At 40.8% G+C, this 23593-nt stretch overlaps 1 protein-coding gene across 2 annotated transcripts in view; it reads right to left on the bottom strand.

Annotated features, from left to right (window-relative positions):
• The window catches only part of KCP (kielin cysteine rich BMP regulator), a 97187-nt gene extending 74700 nt beyond the window's left edge, over positions 1-22487 (bottom strand). For both annotated transcript variants that reach the window (XM_072147546.1, XM_072147545.1), the window contains exons 1-6: positions 21662-22487; positions 15764-16320; positions 12084-12156; positions 5310-5527; positions 4153-4336; positions 811-887 (exon numbers count right to left, since the gene is read on the bottom strand). In XM_072147546.1, the coding sequence (XP_072003647.1) occupies positions 811-887; positions 4153-4336; positions 5310-5527; positions 12084-12156; positions 15764-16320; positions 21662-21779 (1227 nt within the window). In that variant the 5' untranslated portion in view covers positions 21780-22487. The remainder of the gene's footprint in view (positions 1-810; positions 888-4152; positions 4337-5309; positions 5528-12083; positions 12157-15763; positions 16321-21661) is intronic.
• Between the last annotated feature and the right edge of the window lie 1106 nt (positions 22488-23593).

The raw sequence follows: 23593 nt of genomic DNA on the forward strand, positions 1-23593 counted from the left end.
CCCACACACCGCCGCATCATAGTGTGTGCCCACTGGCAGATCGCATGCATGCGACTCTGCCGGCAAAAGAAGAAAGAAGAGAAAAGAGAGAAAAGGATCCGCTGAGACCCGCGCCGAAGGTCGGGACCCACGCCAACAATCCGGACACCGGAGGGTGAGTATTAACTTTTTTTTTTTGCCAGGGGGCTGGCTGTATACTACATGGGGGCTGGCTGTATACTACATTGGGGCTGGCTGTATATTACATGGGGGCTGGCTGTATACTACTTGGGGCTCGCTGTATACTACAGGGGGCTCGCTGTATACTACAGGGGTCTGGCTGACTGTATTCTACATGGGGACTGGCTAGCTGTAAACCACACCCTCAGCTTATACTCGAGTCAATATGTTTTCCCAGTTTTTGGTGGTACAATTAGGGGTCTCGGCTTATACTCGACTATGCATGTTGTTTTTTAAACAACATGCAATTAATTAATGAATTAAATTTAATGAGAATGCCCAGGTGAGAATACCCTTTCAAGTGGTAGTTATTTATTCATACATTTCTAATCGGAGACCTCTGAAAGTAAAGGTGCCCCTGTTTTAAGGGAATTTAAATATTCACTGTATGTGACATGTCACAAGAAACCAAAGGTTATTTTGAAGACTAAGAAAAAGGAACAAAAGTCTGATGTGCCTATTTATTATCTAATGGACCTGTCATGGTAATACGCCAACAAGCATTGGTCCAAAAACTGATAACTTTATGCATATACTGTAACTGTAGACAAAGAGAAAACAAATCATGGAAATGGGCAAAGCATTACTCACCTGGCAGACACATGAAGTGCAGGACCCGACAGAAAACGTCTCCTTGTTATTGTAAGTCCTCCCCTCATAAGAGCACGCTGCAACAGGATATGTAAAGGGAAACCTGATATGTTATGTGAAAGTCCACATGCTGGGCATCATTACTACCATATACATAGACTGCACTTACATAATCTGGATGTGGTTATTATGAGTCTTAACATGATTGAACTGTAAAACATCCCAAGTTCTAATTTGTACAATGTCAACAATATATTAATATAAAACAATTATAAATATTAATATATATACAATCTTGTTTTATTGCAAATACCAGTGTACTCTATAAGACTGCAGTACACACATGCAGCAATGCAAGCCCTGTGAACCCCATAACAGTTTATGTAGTTTATGTTGTTTGGTTTTACAGTACTACTCCATTTAAATAAATGGAGGTCAGCTGCAGTAACACAAAATCCTGTTTACATATAAAACAAAGTTTACAAAAAGCAACCATAACTGTCTAATCTAGTTTAACTGTTTCCAATGCTAGAGATCTTTGTCACCGTGCTAGTTAGAGATGGAATCTGTGGGTGTTTTACAGGTCATGAGAGACCTCCACATCACAGCTTTCTCAGGCGTAGAGTGCAACATATACATACAAGTGATTCTTGATAAGTTAGAATATCAGCAAAAAGTTCTTCTTTTCAGTAATTTAATTCAATAATATTATACAGAGCCATCGCAGTGAACATTTCCAAATGTTTATTTATGTTCATGATTATCGCTTACAGCCAAGGAAAACCTAAAAGTCATTGTCTCAGAAAATTAGAATAATTAACCCAAAACACCCGCAAAGGCTTCCTAAGCATTTTAAAAGGTCATTGGCAACACAGTCATGGGGAAGACAGCTGACTTGACAGATGTCCAGATGGCAGTCATTGACACACTCAACAAAGAGGGTATCTGCAAGCTACTGGCAGATAAGTTGTCCAGGGGGAGGGGGGGGGGCAGGCACATATATGTGAGAACAGATATGTAGCAGTGACAGTGTGTAATAGGCATCGCATGCATCTCATTATCTCTCATCTGTCTCATCTCTATGTGTCAGATATTAGTACAATGTTCAGAAGCCAGATGAAAGTGTATATAAACCTGTACCCTGATAATCTAACCACATTTTACACTGACCAGCCTAGGGAGTGATAGAAGCTAATACAACAATTTAACTGTAAAATTGTAAAGGGTTAAAAATTATCTTTATTGTGTAAACATCACTAGGGGGTTGAGATTTGAGAATTTTCTTTCGTAGGACACCGCTTTTAAAGAGTTTTCCAGGTATAATATATTTCCAATTTAGCCATCCTTGTAAATCAACAGTTTTTTGTACAATAAATATAATACTATACTATGTACTTTACTGTGTAAAACTATCCTACAGTATAACTCACAAGTATTTATAAATGTGCCATGGGGTCCTATAACCATGCAAACCACAATGCCCCTATTACAATGACAGATGCGGTGGAAGCCACAGGGCTCCAGTCACACACTCTGACCCTGGTAACAACCAGAGAAGATGAATTTGTTTCAATGGACATTGTACACTGAATATGTAGGAGAATCGAACATCACGGAGCATCACAACCAATAAGTAAAATAAATTATATGTTGAATTCTTCTCTTTCTACTAATGTTTCACAAAAGCTGTGTGGTTCACTAACATGATCTTTGCTCTGGACTCATACATATATTGTAGAAATTCTCGCGAAGGGGCACATATTAAATCAGAGGTAACCAGAGAAACCAGGAGACACCAGTAACTATGTGATCAATCGGTCAAAGGACCGTTTTGGTTCCGGCTGCTCATATATTCTTTTATTCATGGTCACAAATGTGACAGCTTGAAGCCTAAATGTATTTCATGTGCAACAAAGAAATCATAACAAGTAAATTTAAATTAGCAAAAAATAAAAAAAAACACCATCACATCCGGTTTGCGTAATTCTGTAAATTTACATGGTTAAAGCCTTGTGTTTCCCTTTTATTTTCTTTTTCTATGTATTTTCTAAATCATTGCATGAAGTTGCAGTTAGGCTAATTTCACTTCTCATTTATGCCCTTGATTGTAAATATACAACTGGACGCATACTTATAACAGAGGGCAGCAGCGTATCCCACTGTATGCTTATATAATAGGATACATCCTCCTGTTCAGCTTCTCTTCTTATGTAAACCAGAGGAGGAGCAAACATTGGCAACAGGAAGTGATATGCTGCTGGCAATGTTCCCATATAACAGTGATGGCAAACGTTTTAGACACCGAGTGCCGAAACTACAAGCAAAACCCACTTATTAATCACAAAGTGCCAACATGGCAATTTAAGCAGTAACTTCTTGCTCCCTTCTCTGTCATAGCTTTCAATCATATCAGTATCCCGGGAACACCAATATGGTAGAAAAAAGGAGTGATAAATTCAGGTTCCCCCCAAATAGGAAGATTTCTTGGACCTGAAGTCCGTGTTAGTTACATTGACACATCCAGATCTGCCCACACCTTCCCATTCCTCTTGAATCCATTAAGATACCTTGCGTACTCTTTGGTGTTAGCCTGGGTGCCCACATTTACTGGAGACCGAGGATGTAGGCTATACCGTGGCATCTGTCTCGCATTGGCTATTATAGCCTCCACTTAGAGCATACATTGCTCTTCAGAAGGAAGCAGGATGAAATAGTTCGGTCTACGACTCTACTTCATTTTTTGTTTCCTGTTCAATGGGACATATACTGTGCAGATGGAGGCAAAAACTAAGCCTCTATCTGCCAGTATAGGGGCAATCCCCAACATACAGCCAGGAATTGTACCTATTTCTCCCATAAGCCATCCGCATTCCAAATTGGTGTGAAGGAGTGTGAAGGGAGTTGCAGCCAGTGGCTGAGTGGGCAGGCACAGGACGTTCCTGCCCCATGACTGCACACTGCCTATAGCCAAAACCTCATAATACAACTGTCCTGTGCCGGGAGAACAGGGACAAAATCATACCCCATCGCCCTTAGAGCCAACATGTGATAAATGTGCCTCATTGTCTTATGCACTTCAATAGTGATCGGAATTTGCTAGGAAGTTCTTTATCTAACCTCTATATTGGTTATCATATGTTTAGAAAAGCTACAGGACCACGCAGTTGTATTTCAAAAGAAAACTTTATGAGAAAGAGATGATAATTAATCTTAATAATCCTTATTTATATAGCACCATCATATTCCGTAGCGCTTTACAAGTCATAAGAGACATATACAAATATAATACTACACTACAAAGTACAAACAGTCATATGGAACAATAGGAGTGAAGGCACTTACTCAGACACTGAGGCCAGTCTGTACGTAGTGAGCATTTCACTGAACCTTCAGTGCACACGCAGATGTTACACAAGTCTTTCTTCCAGGTTTCACTGTCCTGATACTCTTTTCCTTCCCACAGACATGTGGGTCGGCGACATTCACAGCTCTCCAGAGCTTTCACCCTGGCCTGAAGATCAGCATTCTGTGGGTGAAATGGTGATGTCAGTTTTACACCCACCTCCATGCTGTAAAATAACTCCATCTCAAGTGAAGTCAAGACCTAATGTCAAACAATCTGAACTATAGAATGTTTCTTTCTATATATAGAAATCCGATTTAACGCATCATATCACATTGAGCTGTAATGGATTTCATGTGTCTGGCACCAGTGCCGTTAAGCCTGAGAATAAACAATTATCTAAATCTTGGACACAATCCGTAGGGAGCACCTTATCAGCTCAGGGCTTTTAGCCACTGACAAAAAGTGATCCAGGGAAAGAACACGAGTTCAAGGAAAGATATCTACTCAATTTAGTTTACTGGGATTTCCCAAAGGGCAACTTGTAAATTATATCCTATGTAAAAAATGTCAGAGTCAATTCCAAACATGTTTAAAAGAGTGCAGTAAACCAGTGGCGTGCAGAACTCGTAAAGCGCACGGTTTGAAACCACACCGTCCAGATTTCTATAGACTGACAGCTAGCATTGTACTATACAGAGGGTGTGACATGCTCTGGTATAACAGCACAGTAAAATATTTGGATATTTCTTTATAGAATATAAATGATTCCAAATGTAGGATTAAAATGATATTGTTTTATGAGGATTTTTTTCTACCTGAGCAGGAAACCCATAGACAAATACCAGTTGGTGGGTCGAGGGCAGGAATGCCCTGATTTGTGGTGACCTTCTGCCCACTGCAAATAGCTAATTCGTTCCAGTATAAACTCAGGTATCCACACATGTTCTGTTACTAATTCTCAACTAACAGATCTTTTCCGTGACATTGAAAGGTCTGAAGGGAAAAATGAGCCAAATACAACCACTGCCCTCCCTACTTTTGCGAATGTAAAATTTTTTGATTTTTTTTTAAGGAAGGTATGACAAAATCAATAAAATAAAGAAACGTCTGGAAACACAACTTACAATTACAATGACAATTTGACTGAACTCACTTGAACTTTCACCATGTCGAGCATATTACTTAAACCCTGAACAACTTCCTCCAACCTTCGCATCCTTTCTTCCTGAGAAAGAAAAGTTGAGGAAACTTCACTTTGCTGCTGCTGATAATGTCGTGTATCAGATAGTTCTGGAGCCCGCGGCTGCCTCTGTGCATCTTCATCATCCATGTGTCGCTCCTCAGACAAAGCGTGAGAAAGAGGGAGAGAATCTGGGGGAAAAGAGTGGTCTTTAATCACAAGGAGATATAACCATGTAACAGGTGTACATGTATCAGTTTAGAGGAATCATCTTTACTACATCTGTCCACTTCAGCTCTTTTACAACTGTCCGTGGTGGACTGATGAAGCAGAGCTGAGGCAGACGGACCTGAGTGAAGTTGGCCCCCCCACCTTGTTCAAATCAAACAAAATTGGTGTCAAACGTTTGTGCTACGTTTGTGCTGGTTTGTGCAGAAGAAATTTTCGTTTGTGCCGCTATCGTTTTTAAGATTTTAATGAAAGTTTCCAGAGGTCATCAGAGGTCAACCAGCCCCCCCACGTTGCCCAAATCAAACAAAACTGGGACCGAACTATTCTGCTACGTTTGTGCTGGTTTGTGCTGCTCAAATTTTTGTTTGTGCTGCTTTTGTTTTGAATATATGAACGAAAAATGAAAGTTCAAAAGTTCAGCCAGCCCCCCCACATTAACCGAATCAAACAAAACTGGTGTCAAACGTTAGTGCTAAGTTTGTACTGGTTTGTGCAGCAAAAATTTTTGTTTGTGCCGCTATCATTTTTAATATATTCATACTTTTTTGCAGAGGTCATCAGAGTTCATTTCTTCCAAAGTACAATGTGTTTGCTAGCTCCCCCTGGTGATTAAACCAGGGAAGTGTCACTAAGTTTGTTTTTTACCAGTTCATCCTAAACACCTCAAACACCTGAACATACCTTAAAAATTATAGCAGCACAAACAAAAATTTTTACAGCACAAACCAGCACAAACGTAGCACTAACGTTTGACACCAGTTTTGTTTGATTCCGTTAATGTGGGGGGGCTGCTTGAACTTTTGAACTTTCATTTTTTGTTCATATATTCAAAACAATAGCAGCACAAACAAAAATTTGCGCAGCACAAACCAGCACAAACGTAGCAGAATTGTTCGGCACCAGTTTTGTTTGATTTGGGCAATGTGGGGGGGCTGGTTGACCTCTGATGACCTCTGGAAACTTTCATTAAAATCTCAAAAACGATAGCGGCACAAACAAAAATTTCTGCTGCACAAACCAGCACAAACGTAGCACAAACGTTTGACACCAATTTTGTTTGATTTGAACAAGGTGGGGGGGCCAACTTCACTCAGGTGGCAGAGGGATGTTTGGAGCTGAGGTGGACATATTTAGCAAGTGGACAGCTACAGCCTTAGCTCTTCTACATCTGTCCACAGTAGACACGCGTAACAGAGCTGAGGGGGGCAGATCCAGCAGTGTTTAGGAAGACAGAGGTAGCAAAGCTGAAGTGTCCACGTCCTCAGCCCTGCTCTCAACTTTAGCCTGCTACATCTATCTACCGATTTCAGGGGCACATGGTCCCTCATACCCTTTTTTTGGAGTCAGTTTCTAACCGTTTGTGCAGACACATGCACATTAGGGGCCTGCTGGAGGTCATTTTGAAGGGCAGTGCTTCTCTTTATACGGCCCCCTTCACGTCTACCGGTGTACTGGCCTGTCTCCTGGTAGTGCATCCGGCCTCTGGACACTACGCTGACACAACAAACCTTCTGGCCACAGCTCACATTGATTTGCCATCCTTGATGAGCTGCACTTGTAGGGTGGTAGAGTCCGTCTCATGCTACCTCGATTGTGAAAGCACCACCAACATTCAAAATTGACCAAAACATCAACCAGAAAGCATAGGTACCGAGAAGTCGTCTGTGGTCCCTAACTGCAGAACCCCTCCTTTTTTTATGTGTGTCTTGGTAATTGCCTGTGAAATTGATTGTCAATCAGTGATGCTTCCTAAGTGGAAAGTTTTCTTTTACAGAAGTTTGATTCACTTGGAGTTGTATTGTGTTGTTTAAGTGTTCCCTCTTTATTTTTGATTTTAACAATACAGATTACAAGGTAACAATGTTAATTAATAAGTGTTAACACTAACAGACATCTCAAAGCCAATTCCCACCTATGCATGGTGGGCATATGCTACACCAGAGCTCGCGTTACCTTGGGGGGAGGGAGTTGGGGTAGAGAAGGGAGTGGGAAAGGAATGGAAAGGGCGGGGAAAAGGGAAAATGAGATAAGAAAAGGGAGGGTATGTCTATGGGATTCCTGAAACTGGAATATTTAGACCACAGTAATTTGTGGAGATTTGTGAAGAGCTTATTGTTGTCAAGCAGTGATAAGAGCCTTGCGCAGAGGCCTGACGTGAGGTCTGAACCATTTGCTATTAATTCTTGGGTTTAAATATACAGGAGTTGGTGAGGGTACCATTGCTGTAGCTGTAATTAGAGTGGTAGAGCCTGGGTGGGTAGGAAGTTTGACTTAGTTGTGTATTCAAGCCATCTAGCTTGGTGTCATCCTCTGAAACTACCCAAGGGGCCTTCATAACAACGAATCTTTGATGGGACCTCGATTCACAGCTAGCTAGTTCCTCCATCCTATATGTGGAGTTAATACAGTCATACCAATCATTAATACTTGGTGGGTTTTGTTGCAGCTATTTAGTGGGAATGGTTAGTTTATCTGCTTGAATAAGCGTTGTGACTAGCTTATGTTTGCCAGGTTTCCAAGTCTGATGTGGGAGCCCCCTTTATTTTTTTGAGCAGTGTATGTTGCTTTATATGCTGTGAATATGCTTTTGATATACATGAAGTGATATATTGGAAAAGAACACTTATCATCAAGTAAGAGCCATTTACATTGGGCAATGGACATTTTCCCAGGAATGTTAATTCCTGGTCATTGACTGCTTATTGGCTGCTTTCATATGCAGAAACCATTACAGCTGTATAGAGATGAAGGATCATGTATCTCTATACAGTTAGAATTTATCAGCACACACTGACCTGTGTACAAGGGGTCATGCTGCCCAACAAACAATGAGCTTAGGGGCTGTATAAAAGATGCAATCCCATCACAAATTAGGTTTAGCCAGCTCACCACACCTTTATATGGAGCAGTTATCAAGCCGTTATCAACAACTATGTCAGTATGACATATAGGGATGACAGTAGGAATGCCAATTCCCAATAATTAGGGCAATCAGTCTGTGTAATAGGGCTTTTAGAAAGGATGGCTTTATATGCCACAATAATGTATACAATTATGGTGGATTGAATTAGAAAATAGTAACAAGGCTGTGGTTAATCTGATTGTAATGAAGCGGAACCTCAATAATATCATTCCAAATTGCAGATTAAACTATATCACAGTCTTGGGGTGGTTTCATGCTAGAGTGTGTACTGCTTGCCCGTTGTGCATCCATTTAGTCTCTGTGTTGCTATCCCCGTGTCCGAAAAAAACCTTAAGGTTTAACATGGGTTTGAAAACATAATACCTGGTTTCCCAGCCTCATCACTGAAAAAAACGGACATGTCATGATAGACAACGGACATGCCATAGTAGACTTCTATTGCCTTTCATGATCCACATCAGTGAAAAACATGATGAGTGTGAGTTATCTCTCTACTATTGATTGGGGTGGTACCCTACTCGAGCACCTGCTTCCCCAGTGGAGTGATGTGTATAAGAGATGTTGTGAAAAACAATGGGCTGGATACAAATTTTTTTTCCCACATACCACAAATCAGTGGGGAAAAAAGCCCACGTGAAAACACCCATAGAACACAACCGGGCTTATTTACTTTAAGGGTCCGTGTGTGCACTTTTGGCAGACTTTTCGGGGATTGCACAGGTGTGACAGGTATTTAACAGGGGTCTGCACTGGGATTGAGTCGCACGTGAGCTGATTTTGACGCAGCTGCGCTGGCTTTCATGCAAGATCAATCAGGGGACGTGTTGCCAGGCGATCCGACTGATTTGGACTGAGCGCAGGATTTAACTTTCAAATTGTGTCACATCCAATGCACTTACATGCACCAGGAAGAAGAAGGTGAACTCCAGGGACCTGAGCAGGGAAGCAACACATGCAGGATATCGCGGCAGAGTGCATTATCATCGGACAATGCACTTTCTGTGAACTCCGCGTACGGGTAAGTAAATGTGCCTCAATAGCTCGGTAAGGCATCCGTGAAAATCACTGAGCCACAGATGTGAAAACAAAAACCAGTGTGAAAGAGCACCTATGAATGAGTTGGTGGGATGAAATCTACACATGTGGATTTATAAAGTGTAGTAAAATGTCCACAGCAAGGCTCCCTGGCAGGACCATTTAGTGACTTTTATAGCCACTAGTTATCATACAAGATTTGCTGAATATTTTACATGCTGTACTATAATGCCCATGACTACACAAATTAAGTCACATCAGCACAGCACATAGCAACGTATCTAGATACTGTACATTATAACACTGTGCTGCCACTATGAATGAACGCTATGTTGTGCACAATTGTGTCCTGTTTATAGAAATCTGTATTTGTGTCTGTATGTGGAAAGATTAGTCGATAATACATTTCTACCCCTGTAGGAGGCTCCGCATCATTATGAAGAATAAGCAGGCTCCTCACACACCCTGTGACCTCACTCAAGTCACCAATAGGGCTGACACCTCCAGCGGGACAATACTCTGTATTCCAAGCTAAAGGGGAACAGCCCAAAAACTTGAAAGATCCTTCCTTCTAGAAAATCAGAATAGTTATACCCAGCATTCATTTTGTACATATGATATAATATATTATGGAATGATAACTTATTAAAGGCACACTATGCCGTCCTCTTACAGACCTCATAAACAGTTCTCATCTGGCATTTCGACAGTCCATAGGATGGGATTTTCCTTTATTTGTTAGGTTTTATTTCCGAGTCTTATATTTATATAAAAACAAAAGCAAAGCATATAACATCAGCCCCCATGTAAGGTATGAATATTGACTGTCAATATTGTGCACCGCATTGTATTGTGACCCACATTGTGACAGAAACATCCTGAAGTAATGAATAGAGATTGTCTAATGAAAGGTACGGGGGATGGGGGGACGAGGAGGAATTCTGATTGATGTGGGAAGTAGGCAGGGCAGAAGTGCCGGTCTTGTTGGCAAAGATGAAGGAGCCTCTAAAGCTTTTTAATTGAAGTAATGAGGCGTAACTAGAAAGGCTTCACTAGATTATGAAGGAAAGGCATTTGGTGACAATACTTTGGCCATCTAAACAAACATTTTAAGTTATACTGTTATCCAGCTAACAGAATAAATTGGAATGCAAGCACAATTCACACATGTAACCCACAGGGATCTAAATAAAAATGTGTACCCTCAAGGGTCTTATTGTTGCAATACTCCAGAATTTGCAAGACCAGCACCACTGTTTACTGTAATATACTGTAATTACAATGGTGCTTGATTGAAAGGCAAGGGGGGCTTTCAGAAGGGAACCAATCAGTAGCCGTTATGCTGCTAGGGTTAAGGACCTGAACCTCATTAGCATCCACTGATCTATTGATATTCTTATACTTGTTATTACATAGTTATGTCATTAATATGGTTGAAAAAAGATATATGTCCATCAAATTCAACCAAGGAAAGAATGAGATAGGATGAGAAAAGGATTTAAGGGAAACAGTTCTATATTATAACATAACATTATTATTATTGTTGTTATTACTGTTACTGTGTAGCTTTTTCTATGGTATCTATTGAAGAAACAGTTAGAATAGTGGAATGTCTTTCCCATCTCCATTTTGTAAAAGTAAAAAGTGCGGAGATCTCATTAAATCAACTGTTTTGAAGAGTTTATGGTACGTTGTGTCTAAGATCTCTGTAAAACAATGGAGACTCAGCACTTAAAACAGATGGGTTATGGGTTTACAACTGATTTATTTTATTAACTGGCTGCTGGTTTAGGGGCCACAATCCTGTTGAAAGTATTCCTTGTCTAATCATTTCAATTATACTTCTGATCCAAACTTCAAATACATACTAGCAGTAGCTCCCGGTGTTGCTCGGGATAGTAAATAATTGCTCTTAGCTATAACAAAATAGAATGGGTTAACAAAAAGTATTTTATATGTATCTATAGACAGTTTCAGACTGTCTCTGACTGTCTCTGTCATTGACCGTCCCTTTTTTACAAACTGTCTCTGACAGTCTCTTTCAACTACCATAGCAGCAGACAATGGCTTTTGTATATGGTGGGTAATAAATTGGTTTTGGAAAGTGCAGGGTAAAAATTTCAGAGACAGAGACAGTCACTGAAATGAGAGTGCATCAGACCAACAGTCACTGGAATGAGAGTGCCCGAGATAGGCAGTCGCTGGAATGGGAGTGCCCAAGACAGGCAGAGACAGTCACTGGAATGGGAGTGCCTGAGACAGGCAGAGACAGTCGCTGGAATGGGAGTGCCTGAGACAGACAGAGACAGTCGCTGGAATGGGAGTGCCCGAGACAGGCAGAGACAATGGCTGGAATGGGAGTGCCCGAGACAGGCAGAGACAGTCGCTGGAATGGGAGTGCCCGCCACAGGCAGAGACAGTCTGAGACAGTGTATAGATACATATAAAATATTTTTATTAACCCATTCTATTTTGTTACAGCTAAGAGCAGTTATTTACTATCCCCGGCAACGACAGCTAGTATGTAAATAATCTGTCTAAAAAATGTTATTACTCACCAGAACGGTTCTCACAATGCCAAGGTCTTCTAGAGAATCCAGTTGGGGAGATTTCAGCTGTCTGCCAATAGCCCTGGGTAATCAATAGATATACAGTGTCACATATATTTTATGATTTTCCACTCATAATGGAGTACTGTCTATATTTCATCTAAAACGATTTTATTTTCTTGGGTTTTTAGTGTTTCAGATATAAGGCATAAAATTGTGGCAGCAACCACCATAGGGATCTATGACAATCCTTCCTTGCGTGTGCTGTGCAAGTTGAGTTTTTGTCATAGGAATACATTTGAATATTTGTTTAGACCTATATTTATGTTTATATAGATCAACTATATAAAGATCCAGACAGTATGCTTGTTACACTGGTAAACATTGCCACAGCTTAGGAAGAGTAAGGCACTAGAATATAGAAGTAAAGATGCTTTAGCCCAGGACCTGATAACTCAACAGCGGATTTAACGTATATACCTGAGTATAAGCTGAGTTTTTCCAGCACTGGGGGGCACTAGCTGGCTATATACATTTATTCACTATATTTCCCCTTTCCAGGTATCTTAATAATTATTGGGTTAAAGGCATAGAAAATGGGACTGGGTTAAAGGGATCTATCTATGGTAGCAGTAGTTCTGACCAGATTCAAATTATCCTTTTCTTTGTATCTATTGTGATTTAAAAAAAATGTGTTTGCGTGGTATTAAGATGAACCATAGCTTAAAGGAAATGTACCAAAAGTAAGCATGATGAACCAGGGACACTTAGGCCCCTTTCACACTTGCATTTTTCACGTGCATATTCTGCGCGTGCTTTTGACGCGCAGAACTTGCATTGCACTCTAACCCATTGTAACCAATGGGTCTTTTCAGACTTGCATTTTTTTTTCACGCACACACGCACGTTTTTTTTAACACGCGTTTAAATCTCGGCATGCTCTACTTTTGCAAGTCACGCGCAAGAAAAACGCACCATACAAGTCTATGGACACGCATGAAAAACGCATTGCACTCTGAGACACTTGCAAGTGCAATGCAAGTGCTATGCATTTTTCACGCATCAATTGCCATAGAAAAGATAGAGCTCAGTCATGAGTCCATTTTACGCGCATTTTCTGCGCGTGAAAAACGCATTGAAATTGCATTGAAAACGTGCGTGAAAAACTGAGACACTGAACAAACTGACTGAAAACTGATTGAACTCTGATGCAAAATGTGCGTTTTTCACTGACCAAATTCTGATCGCACCCTGATCAAACTCTGACGTGATCTGCAACGCAAGTGTGGAAGGGGCCTTACTCGCTATGACTGTGGTGATCTTTTTATATTATTTATCCATAGCTTCCTTCTAAAATTAACTTTTATAATTAATCTATGTTTCAATGAGTCTGAATGACTGGGGTGTGTCACTGTAGCTTCACAGGCTTTTACAATGAGCAGAGCATGTTTCCCCTCCCCATTAACTTCTTGCTGCGGCTATATTACACAGGCAGAGTTAGTAGGGAGAGCAGAGGTTTGGATGAAACCTGTTCTGCTCATTTTAACAGCCTGTTAATCTGCAGCACTAATAAGCTCTGGAAATGGCCCCAGACCATGTCAGACTCATTAGCATAATTGTAAAAGTTTATTTTAAAAGGAAGGAGGCCATGGATAACAGATATCAGAAGATTAACACAGTCACGGTGCATGAATAATATTATAAGTACTGTAAGTGTCCCTGGTTTATAATGTTTGATTTTGATGGTAGATTTTCCTTAAATCAAACCTCACATCACATGCAAATATCTAGCAAAATCAGGGTGACAAAAAACAAGGGTCAAGAGGAATACATCAACGTTTGGAGGACCAGCATAGACACATGCTTTTAGCCATATACCAAAGTCTACAGACAGATCAACGACCAGCCCTATACCTTAAGAAACTACTGAACTCTGGAGACTGACAGATACTGAACTATAGACTACCCTAGAACGCCTATAGAGTACCCACAGCCTGGCCATCAAGTCAGGGTGGCACACAGAGACATATGTGCCCATTGAGAGCAGACTATGCAACACTGCGACCAGGAAGTAACCAGTGATGAGGCCCTCTACCTGCTGTGTCGCCACAAAAACTAAGCAGGGAGGGAGAATGACTTCAGAAGACTCTTAGGTCTCCATCCACACTTTAGCCCCAAGGGGAGAGACCTGCTAGAAAAAAACCTGAAGAAGAGTCAATCACAACCATAGTGGCAAAATATCTCAATGGTAATTTGTATTTGATATTGCCAGTAAAACTTCTCTGAATTTAATTAAAATGAACTTTCATGCATATTTTTATCTGATCTGTATATGCTGAGAAGAAGATGGAGGTAGTTCTGATGGCTATCATCATCTCCATATTACAGCAGAATGAACTGCATTTTCAAAGTGACAGATTCTCTTTAAGTTACCTAAATATTACTGTTGGCCACAATAAACAGATATACTGTAGAAAGCTTAAATCAGGGGAATAAGGGTGACAGCACAGAACTGATGATGTTGGTGAAACCCAACTCCTTTGGCAGGGCTTGCTGACAATTTAATGTGTATGGCAGTGTCTCCTCCAATGACAGCGTGTGATAGATTTCACCATGCCTGATCCTTTCGTTCTCAAGGAAGACAAGCTGCTCAGTGAGATGTCTGGCATTGACCTACACCACTCTATACCAAGTACACATGTATTCCTAAACTGTTTGAGCTACTGTGACATCTCTCGAAGTGTCATATGGTAATGGTTAAGCTCTCTTTTTCTTCAACATCTGTCATTGGGTGCAATCAGGAGGGAGGGCCAATACAAACGAAATTGTCATTCGTTTATACAATGAAACTACCCTAAACGTGTTCACATGTCACAGTGGGGAAATATCTTATGTTTATCTTCTACAGTCCTCCTCTCAAAACTGTGTTATGTTGAGCTGTGATTTCGACAGTATGATTTAAAGAAAGTAATCTATGCCATCTTTTTCCTAGTGAATAATAGCACACACAACCCTTTTCTACTGAGAATGTGTTCCTACAAATAAGTAACTGATCTCCCTATAAAATGCCATAACTGTGCCTGACAAATATACCCCAAAAATGCTTGTCATCAGGCTAATTACAGCACTGGCTAACATGACATGACATTAAAGTATATAAACTCAATTAGTTATCACACAAAAATGGGCAATTCCCTGTATCCACTAACACTATAGACCAGTGGGGGAGAACCTATGGCACGGGTTCCAGAGGCAGCACTCGGAGCCCTCTGTCTGGACATCCAGGCCATCACCAAGGAGGATTCAAGTTATCTACTTATACTCCCAGGCAGCCCAGGACTTGTCATGCTCAATGTTATTATAAAGCAACAGCGCTGCATGGGACTACAGGAGGGGTGGGAAGGAGTGGACAGATCAGAATCAGGCAAAATACTTCTTCCTGTTCTGGGGAACATTCTATCTACAGTATTGGTGTCCTCAGAACACTGATACAAGTGAAAGTTACAACAGAGCGGGGAGCAATAAGTTAGGGAATAAATTGCCATGTTGGGTTGTAGTTTGGGCACTTGGTCTCTAAAAGGTTCACCATCACTGCTATAGAGTGTGATTTATGGGTTAAGACAGTCATGTAAACTATTTCTTTATAATGCGATAATGGTCAAAGAAAATTGGAGAAGTATTATACTAACCAAAAATTTGCTCTCCTTATTTCCTGGGGTGCTTGCAAAGCTGATCTGAAGATCTAGTGGAAGAATAAGGCTAAGTAATTCCTCATCACCTTCTTTACCAAATACTACAGGTTCTTCACAATCCAGAAAAAGGGTGACTTTATGAATGTCAATATTGAGTGCAATTCTTGCCCATTTGGAGCCAGAAAACGGTGATCCACCTGGAAGCAACAAGGAAGCTGGTTCCATAGTCTGTGGGGTCCGATACTCCAAACGTAATTGGTCTGACTGGGTGTCAGAGACAAGGCGCAGAAGTGGTTGGCCATCCCTCTTCATGGCTGCTGGAGACAAAAGGGCCAGTAATGTTCCTTGGTTGTTTTTAGCCTGTTTAGCTACAAAATGTAAGCCAATGGATCCTTGTGTACTGGAGAGTAGATAAACAGAGTAATCCCATGGTAAAGTTAAATGGGGAACACGTGGTCTGAATTTCCAAGCTGGAGAGCCAGGGTCACGCCCTTTTCCCTTGGTAACTCCCTTAATCGATCGCGTAATGTTCAGAGCTTCCAGCAGATCGATAACTGAATTAAATAAGAAAAAATAAAAAATGAAAAGCAAATTAGATGAATGGTAATGACTTATATACTGTACTTATACTATATGTTTAGGGATAGATGTTACTGGTTAACTTAACTACATCTGTAGATAAAGCAATGGCCTTCTCAAAAGCATGCACATTATCCAATGACCTCATTTATCTCTCTAGTCATAGTGGAACAAAGAAGAATATAATTGTTATGATAAGAAAATGATAGATGGCATCAAAATGTACAACATGTACATGCATCAAAACTCTTGGAAGGAATAATGACAGATTCTTTTTATTTATTTAAAACTAATCCTAGAACAGAAAACCCATAAAATGTGCTGCAAGCGAAGGTTAGCAATAAATTATTGTATGACTGTTTATTACATAAAAAAGCTTCAAGTACCTTTATACCCTACATACAAAGCTTACTATAGACCAGTGATGGCGAACCTTTTAGAGAGCAAGTGCCCAAACTACAACAAAAATTCACTTATTTATTTTGTGCCAACATAGCAATTTACATAACAACTTATTGCTTACTGCTTTGTCAAATCTTTCAATCGCATTGGCGTCCTGAAGACCTCAATACAGCAGAAAGAGGAGAAATTAAGATTATTTTTGTAGCTTCCCTCCAGGGTCCACTGTACAGGAAGAATTGCAGGGCCCATGGCAGGAGCTCAAATTATAATCCAGCCCTGTCCACGTCTTCTCAGTCGCAGGCAGCCAAAGATGTGTTGCTTTAAAATAGTAGTTAGTGCACAATGTCCTTTATGGCCTTGGACTGCAGAAGGAGGCTATGGGTCCTTTCATATAAACTCTTTGCTGAGAGTGCCTGGAGACCTGGGTGCCCACAGAGAGGACTCTGAGTGCCACCTCTGGCACCCGTGCCATAGGTTCGCCACCACTGCTATAGACTGTAGACTATTTATACAATATATGTAAACATATAATCAGGATTGCTCTGTCCATATTCCGCATTAAAAGGTGAGCAACCTTTACATTTATACCAGCATTTGAAGCAGGTTTGAATTGTGTGCAGACTACCTATATGGAATGACTCAATAGATACAACATACTCTATGACAAGTGTTATTAAAAGAAGTTATATAAGTACAAACAGTTCCTAGACTACGGAAAAGATGGTTTGTTCTTAAGTCGAATTTGTAGGTAAGTCAGAACAGTTATATTTTGTAGGTGTAACTCCAGATAAAATTGAGTTAGTCCCTGTGACATTTGGATTTTCAACATTCTGGGTTGTTGTGGGAACAATACAGATTTTTGGCAGCTACCTTATAGGTGTTCTTTGCAGCCTTGGGCTACAGCTCAGTAAATTAGCAGCCTCCAAGGAGCTTCACCAGAGGTCACAGTGGGCAGAGAGGTCTGTTTGTAGCTAAGGGTCGTCTGTAAGTCAGTTGTTCTTAAGTCAGGACACTGTAAACAATGGGGAAGATTTACTTACCCGGTCCATTCGCGATCCAGCGGATCGTTCTCTGCAGTGGATTCGGGTCTTCCGGCGATTCACAAAGGCAGTTCCTCCGACGTCCACCAGATGTCGCTGCTGCGCTAAAGTTCCCCCGAGGTCCGCCGGAATACACCGTCCTATACCTGGTGGAGGTAAGCGTGTGTCCCGCGACACTTATTTTTTTTTTAAATGCGCCGGTTTCTCCCAATCCGTGGGGTTATTGTTCGGCCACGCCCCCCGATTTCCGTCGCGTCCATGCCGGCGCCGATGCGCCACAATCCGATCTTGTTCGCCAAAAACTCGGGCCAATACATGGAAATTCGGCGCACATCAGAAATATTCGGGTAACACGTCGGGAAACCGCGAATCGGGCCCTTAGTAAATGACCCCCAATATGTCACTTACTGGCCCCAGTTGTTACATTAATGTGTGTAGAGGTTGCTGCCGAAGTCAGTGATTGAATGTCATGTCACATGATATCTACAGCATTGCAGCTGCATCTCTGTGACCCAGGTGGCCAGTTCTTGAATGGAAGATTGGATACAGTATAGAGCTCAAAACACAACAGGAAAAACCGCAACAAAAACTCTTGTTTTAGGAGGAGTAATGAAAATAGCAGAGCAAAGAAGCCAACTCTTAGTAATGGTTAATATAAAATAATTTCATCATGGCCAACACCTGCTTTATATCAATAAAGTTAAATGCACAAAGTTCTCTGGCAACAACTCGATCGCAGCTGGTCTATAGAATTCGGAGTTGCTGCACAGGTATCTAGTGCTACATCCAATTTTCCCATATTAAAACTTGGTATGGTTTGTCTGCTGTCTATAACACAGCTGTTCCGAATGAGTCAGTACTGTATAGTTTTTGATGGGAAGGGGTTTGGCTTCAATCCCAGATTTTTTAGGTCTCCTGGTAATACCAATATCACATATTTGCTTTTTGTTGGTCTAAATGTGCGACGAAAATTGTGCTAAAAAAAGTGTCGGAAAACTAGAAGAGCACGAAAAGTGTTAGGAGACCAAAGCCATGCCAAATTTGAGAGACAAACTTGCGCAAAACTTTATTTTTGCGGCGAAATCGACAGTAATACATCCAACCCAATGTGTGCTGTCAATGCTTCCTCACTCAAAAACTCATCAAATATATAAATATACACATTCTTTATCAGCATTATCAGAATGCTCCCATTTTCCTACACTTCAGTGAAATTCAGTGTTTGTGTTTCTTTTCATTGGTTTGTACTAAGAGGGAATTTGGGGACAAGCATCAATGAAAAGCTGCAGGATGAAAGAGCTTGCAGTATGTGTAACACACCACTGTTCTGTTCATTTCCCACATCGCTACAATGATCAAAGCATAACAAAAATAGAGGCACTTAGCAGTGTATGTTACTAGCATGTTCCTTCTAGTCTGGTAGTAATTGTTAGCCCACTAATAAGACATTCACTGTAAAGTTTGGGAAAACTCTGAGGAACAGGAAACAATGTTATGCTTCTGTTTCAGCATATCCATATAGAAGGATCCATATCAGGAAAATATGCTAAAACCTTTAGTTTTTTTTACATAAAACCTGAAATCAGTAACGACCATTAACTCACAAAACTTTAATTATAGTTATGTAACATTTATGTAATTAATAATAATTAAATTATCTTAGAGATTAGAGATTTTGGGGGTTATTTATCATACGCCGGAGTTTGTGGCCCACGTTTGATAGCCCCGCCACTGATCTGGCGCAGCCGGATACATGGAGAGGCTCCGACCTCTTGATGCATCCAGCAGCCTGGCATAGAAATAAACACAGCCCCACCGCACCCACCCCCCAGCCGTCCGCACCCCTTTTTTACTCCCCTCCATGCCCCCCTCCCGCGAATGCGGCGGATAGGAAAAATAATGGCAAGTGCTAGCTATAAGCTAACATTTGCAATTATTTCAGGGCTTATTTCACAGGATGGTGCAGAAGCCCTGATAAATATCCCCCTTTTAATATATACAATAAAACTAAAGCAACAGTGGCAACAAGCAGATTCCACAGTATGGGCACTGCTGTTTCAGTCACTGTCTATGAGACTGCCAAAGGTCAGGAAGTAAGAGCTCTCTTTCCGGAGACTTTGCCAATAAAGGCGTCTTACAGGCAACGGGAGACTTATAGTAATTGATGCTCCACTGGGGTATTCTGGGAAATGTGTTTTCCAGCATGTGATAAAGAAAATATTGCTTCTTTAGCAACCTTGTAAGGCAGTCCCTTTACCATCAAGCCTGAGTTTCAAGAAGCCTAATGACATAGAGTGGGATGAGACTGCCAAAGATAGTCAGTCATTCTATCACACAGGAAATCAGGATGCCCTTATTGTGGATAGGGAATGACTTTAAAAATTGGGGCAACACCAATTGTATGGTGTATGCTGCCTCTCCTCTGCACCTGTATGCTGCCTCTCTTCTGCTCCTGTTGCTGCCTCTCCTATGCCCCTCTGTGCAGCCTCTCCACTGCTCCTGTATTCTGCCTCTCCTCTGCCTCTGTGTGCTGCCTCTCCTCTGCCTCTGTGTGCTGCCTCTCCTCTGCCTCTGTGTGCTGCCTCTCCTTTGTTCCTGTATTCTGCCTCTCCTCCAGCCTTTATTCTGCCTCTCTGTTCCTCTTTTCTGCCTCTCCGCATCTCAGTTTCCAGAGTGTATTTCTATGCAACGCACGATTGTATTGCTATACCATGTCATGGACAATGTGAGAGCATGCATTAACTTTATAATAGACACCACCACTATGGCAGCTTGATAATAGTAAATGTAGTTCCAATGTAATGGGAGCATAACTTTATTGATTCTTGAAATCTGTTGGCATTAATGGCAATTGGCAGGTACCAAGAGCATAAATGTTGGCTTATATTGGTCTGCCCAGTCCTGCACTGTTTCTCATTGACCCAGGAAATATATAACCCCATCGTCATTGTTCAGAGTTAAGACCCACAGCAGGCAGATTCAGATTTGTGACTCATAACCCCTTGGAGGTCTACACAACCTCCCAAGAATCACAATGCATATTTTGGGAAACAATGCGCTACATAAGGTAAGTTGATGGTTGAAGACCATTGAATGAACAATTTGTCTGGTGGAAAACTATTGCAATGACACAACCACACACATCCAATCACTGGAAAAAAATAAAGGCAGATGTACATGACAGTGAAAATCAGCCATGTGGCGTCCATTTTCTAAACAATGAGGAAAATCCACTGTAGATTACAAAACTTTTGCACACACTGCACTGGGGTCATCTAAACTATGGGGGGAATTTATCACCATACCTTTATTCTATTTTCTGGCATTGAAGCACAGAAATAATCGCATTGCAAGAAATTGTGATTATTTTTGCGGCTACACCACCTCCATGCAATATGAACGCGGAGGAGCGTGGCCGCTGGGAAGTGGGCCAGAAGTGTGGTGTCTGCCCAATTGATACATCAGGAAGCAACATGGGGGGCATGGCCCTTATCTTACGCTGGCACATGAGCACTGGTGTATGATTAGGTGCCCCCTAAACTTCTATGTTAAGGCTGCCTGTAATTTAAATGTTCAGTTTATTTAGCTGAACATAATTCTTTTAGAAAGCTTAGTATATATTTGCCTTTATTTCTACAAAAAAATAAAGGAAGACATCCCCATATCTGGCTATAATCCATGATCTCATTAAGCTCTGTTCAGGAAACAAAAATTACAATTTTAACAACGTGTGTAAATATTTACAAACAAATTCCTGAATATATTAGTTAATCTCCTATTTAATCCTGTTTACATATTTAAACCAAAATACATCCTGAAAAGTGTTGTAAATCATTTTAGGTCATTTAGCCAGGATAAATCAGCCTATACTCACCATTGTCATCATAGTAATGTAGTGGAAGCTCATGGTCCTGATCACCTGGCACTTGGCTCAGGCAACAAACAGGCATAAAGAAGAGAGGCAGAAAAATAGTCCATTCTGGGGAGAGCATGTTGCAGATTAGTGCATCAGCAGTGCAAACTACATGCCAAATTCAGCAGCTCATTGAGCTTTAAGGAACTCTTCCTTGTGACAATAGGATGTGCCAGCTATTGTACTTAGGAGTTAGGGTCAGTAAGGTGGCTTTAGATAATAGCTGAAGGACATCACTTCTGCAAGGAATACATCACAAAAGAGGACAAAAAGCAGTAAGGATAACGCACACAAAGTACTGCTTTAATACAATAGAGTCACTGGGGTCTCCACAGAAGTGCATGCTGCAATCAGTGCATGCTTAAAGTGCTGGTCCAGTACAAGACTGTAAATATTTAGGTCCAAAATGGGATTATTTTTCAGAATTGGTCAGAATACCTGAAGAGGTGACATGCAGGAAGATGCCTTTGTCTTACTTTAGAGCACAAATTGATGTAAGGACTCCTGAGTTTGGGCACTCCTAAGCAGCTTCACCTGGAGGTTCAAGCAATGAACACAGAGAAGGTGTCCCTCCAATAAGTCAGTCCCTATGCCAAAGGGAACAGTGAGGATTGTCTTTCATAATGATTGGTATTCTATGTGGATGGAATTGTCCTTTCCTGTCCTTGCCAGTGTCAACTCTGCTTCTTTAGCTGCAGCTCCAGTCTGTATGGAGAACCTTCAGATCCTCTGGCAATAAAGAACATTAGCAATAGACTGGTTATTTTTTGTAACTTTGTTCCCTTGTGTGCCTCTTTGTAGCCCACCCCTTTCTCAGATTTTTTTCTACCACTCCCTCCCTCAACACTATTTCCCTATGTCTGTCTTTCTAATCCTTTCCTAGTTCTTCTGTCTCTCCTCCCCCTCCCAGAAGTTTTTTATGTTGCTATCCTATCCCACCCTTCTCAGATGCTCTAAATATCTTGCCCTCCCTCTCATTATCTTAGTATCCCTCTCCTCCAGGTCCCTCCTCTAAAATTCACACCAAATTCCTTTTCAGGTGTCGTTTTAGTAGTAGATATTAGTGTGGGAGAGCATGTGGATGAATGGGAATGCCTGTTTACCCCAGAAAAGGGGATCAGAGGTTCATGCCTAAAACCTTTCAATACTTTAGGAATGACAGGGTTAAAATTTACAATAGAAGCCACAGTATGAGACACTGTATTTCTGATTTATAAACTCTCTGCTTTAGGTCTCTATGTGTCTCTACTAAGGATGGATCCAAGCTGTAAAATAGCAATGCCTGGATCTCATCCAAAGCACAGAGGCATGCTGGTGTCATATTATAAGTCATAATAAGCACACATATTTTCATTCAGGGCAGTCAATCAGTCAACCTTCCAAATGCAGCATAAGCTCATATTCCATACCTCTTTGTCCTGGGGTAAAATGAACTTACTTATAGCTGAACAGATAGAGCCATTGTATGACTCCTCACAGTGGGTTGCTGAGGTCATTGCTTCTAAAATACTTATATCTGTAAAACAACCACAGTGCAGTGATGGTATTAGTAAAGGTTACAATGGTATACATTTTCTTATTACATTCTTTATATATAAGTTGTATGAAAAAATAAATAAACCTAACATGATATGCTAGTAAGGAAGGGGACAGATATTATTTTTATCATTTAGTGGGGGAATTTATCTTTGGTTTTGCGTACAAATTTTTGTGCAGGTACAAAAGGCAAAAATAATAGAAATGTATCAGAAAATTGTTGTGCGGGGACAACAAAATCACAGAAAAAAGATCCAAACTCACAAAACTGTTTGTGAAACAAATGACTTACTATAATTTATCTTCTGAGTCTAAAGGTAGGGATGTAGACAACATCACATGTCATGTACGAATATT

The sequence above is a fragment of the Engystomops pustulosus genome, chromosome 4 (assembly GCF_040894005.1).
Source record: "Engystomops pustulosus chromosome 4, aEngPut4.maternal, whole genome shotgun sequence".
Lineage (NCBI taxonomy): Eukaryota > Metazoa > Chordata > Amphibia > Anura > Leptodactylidae > Engystomops > Engystomops pustulosus.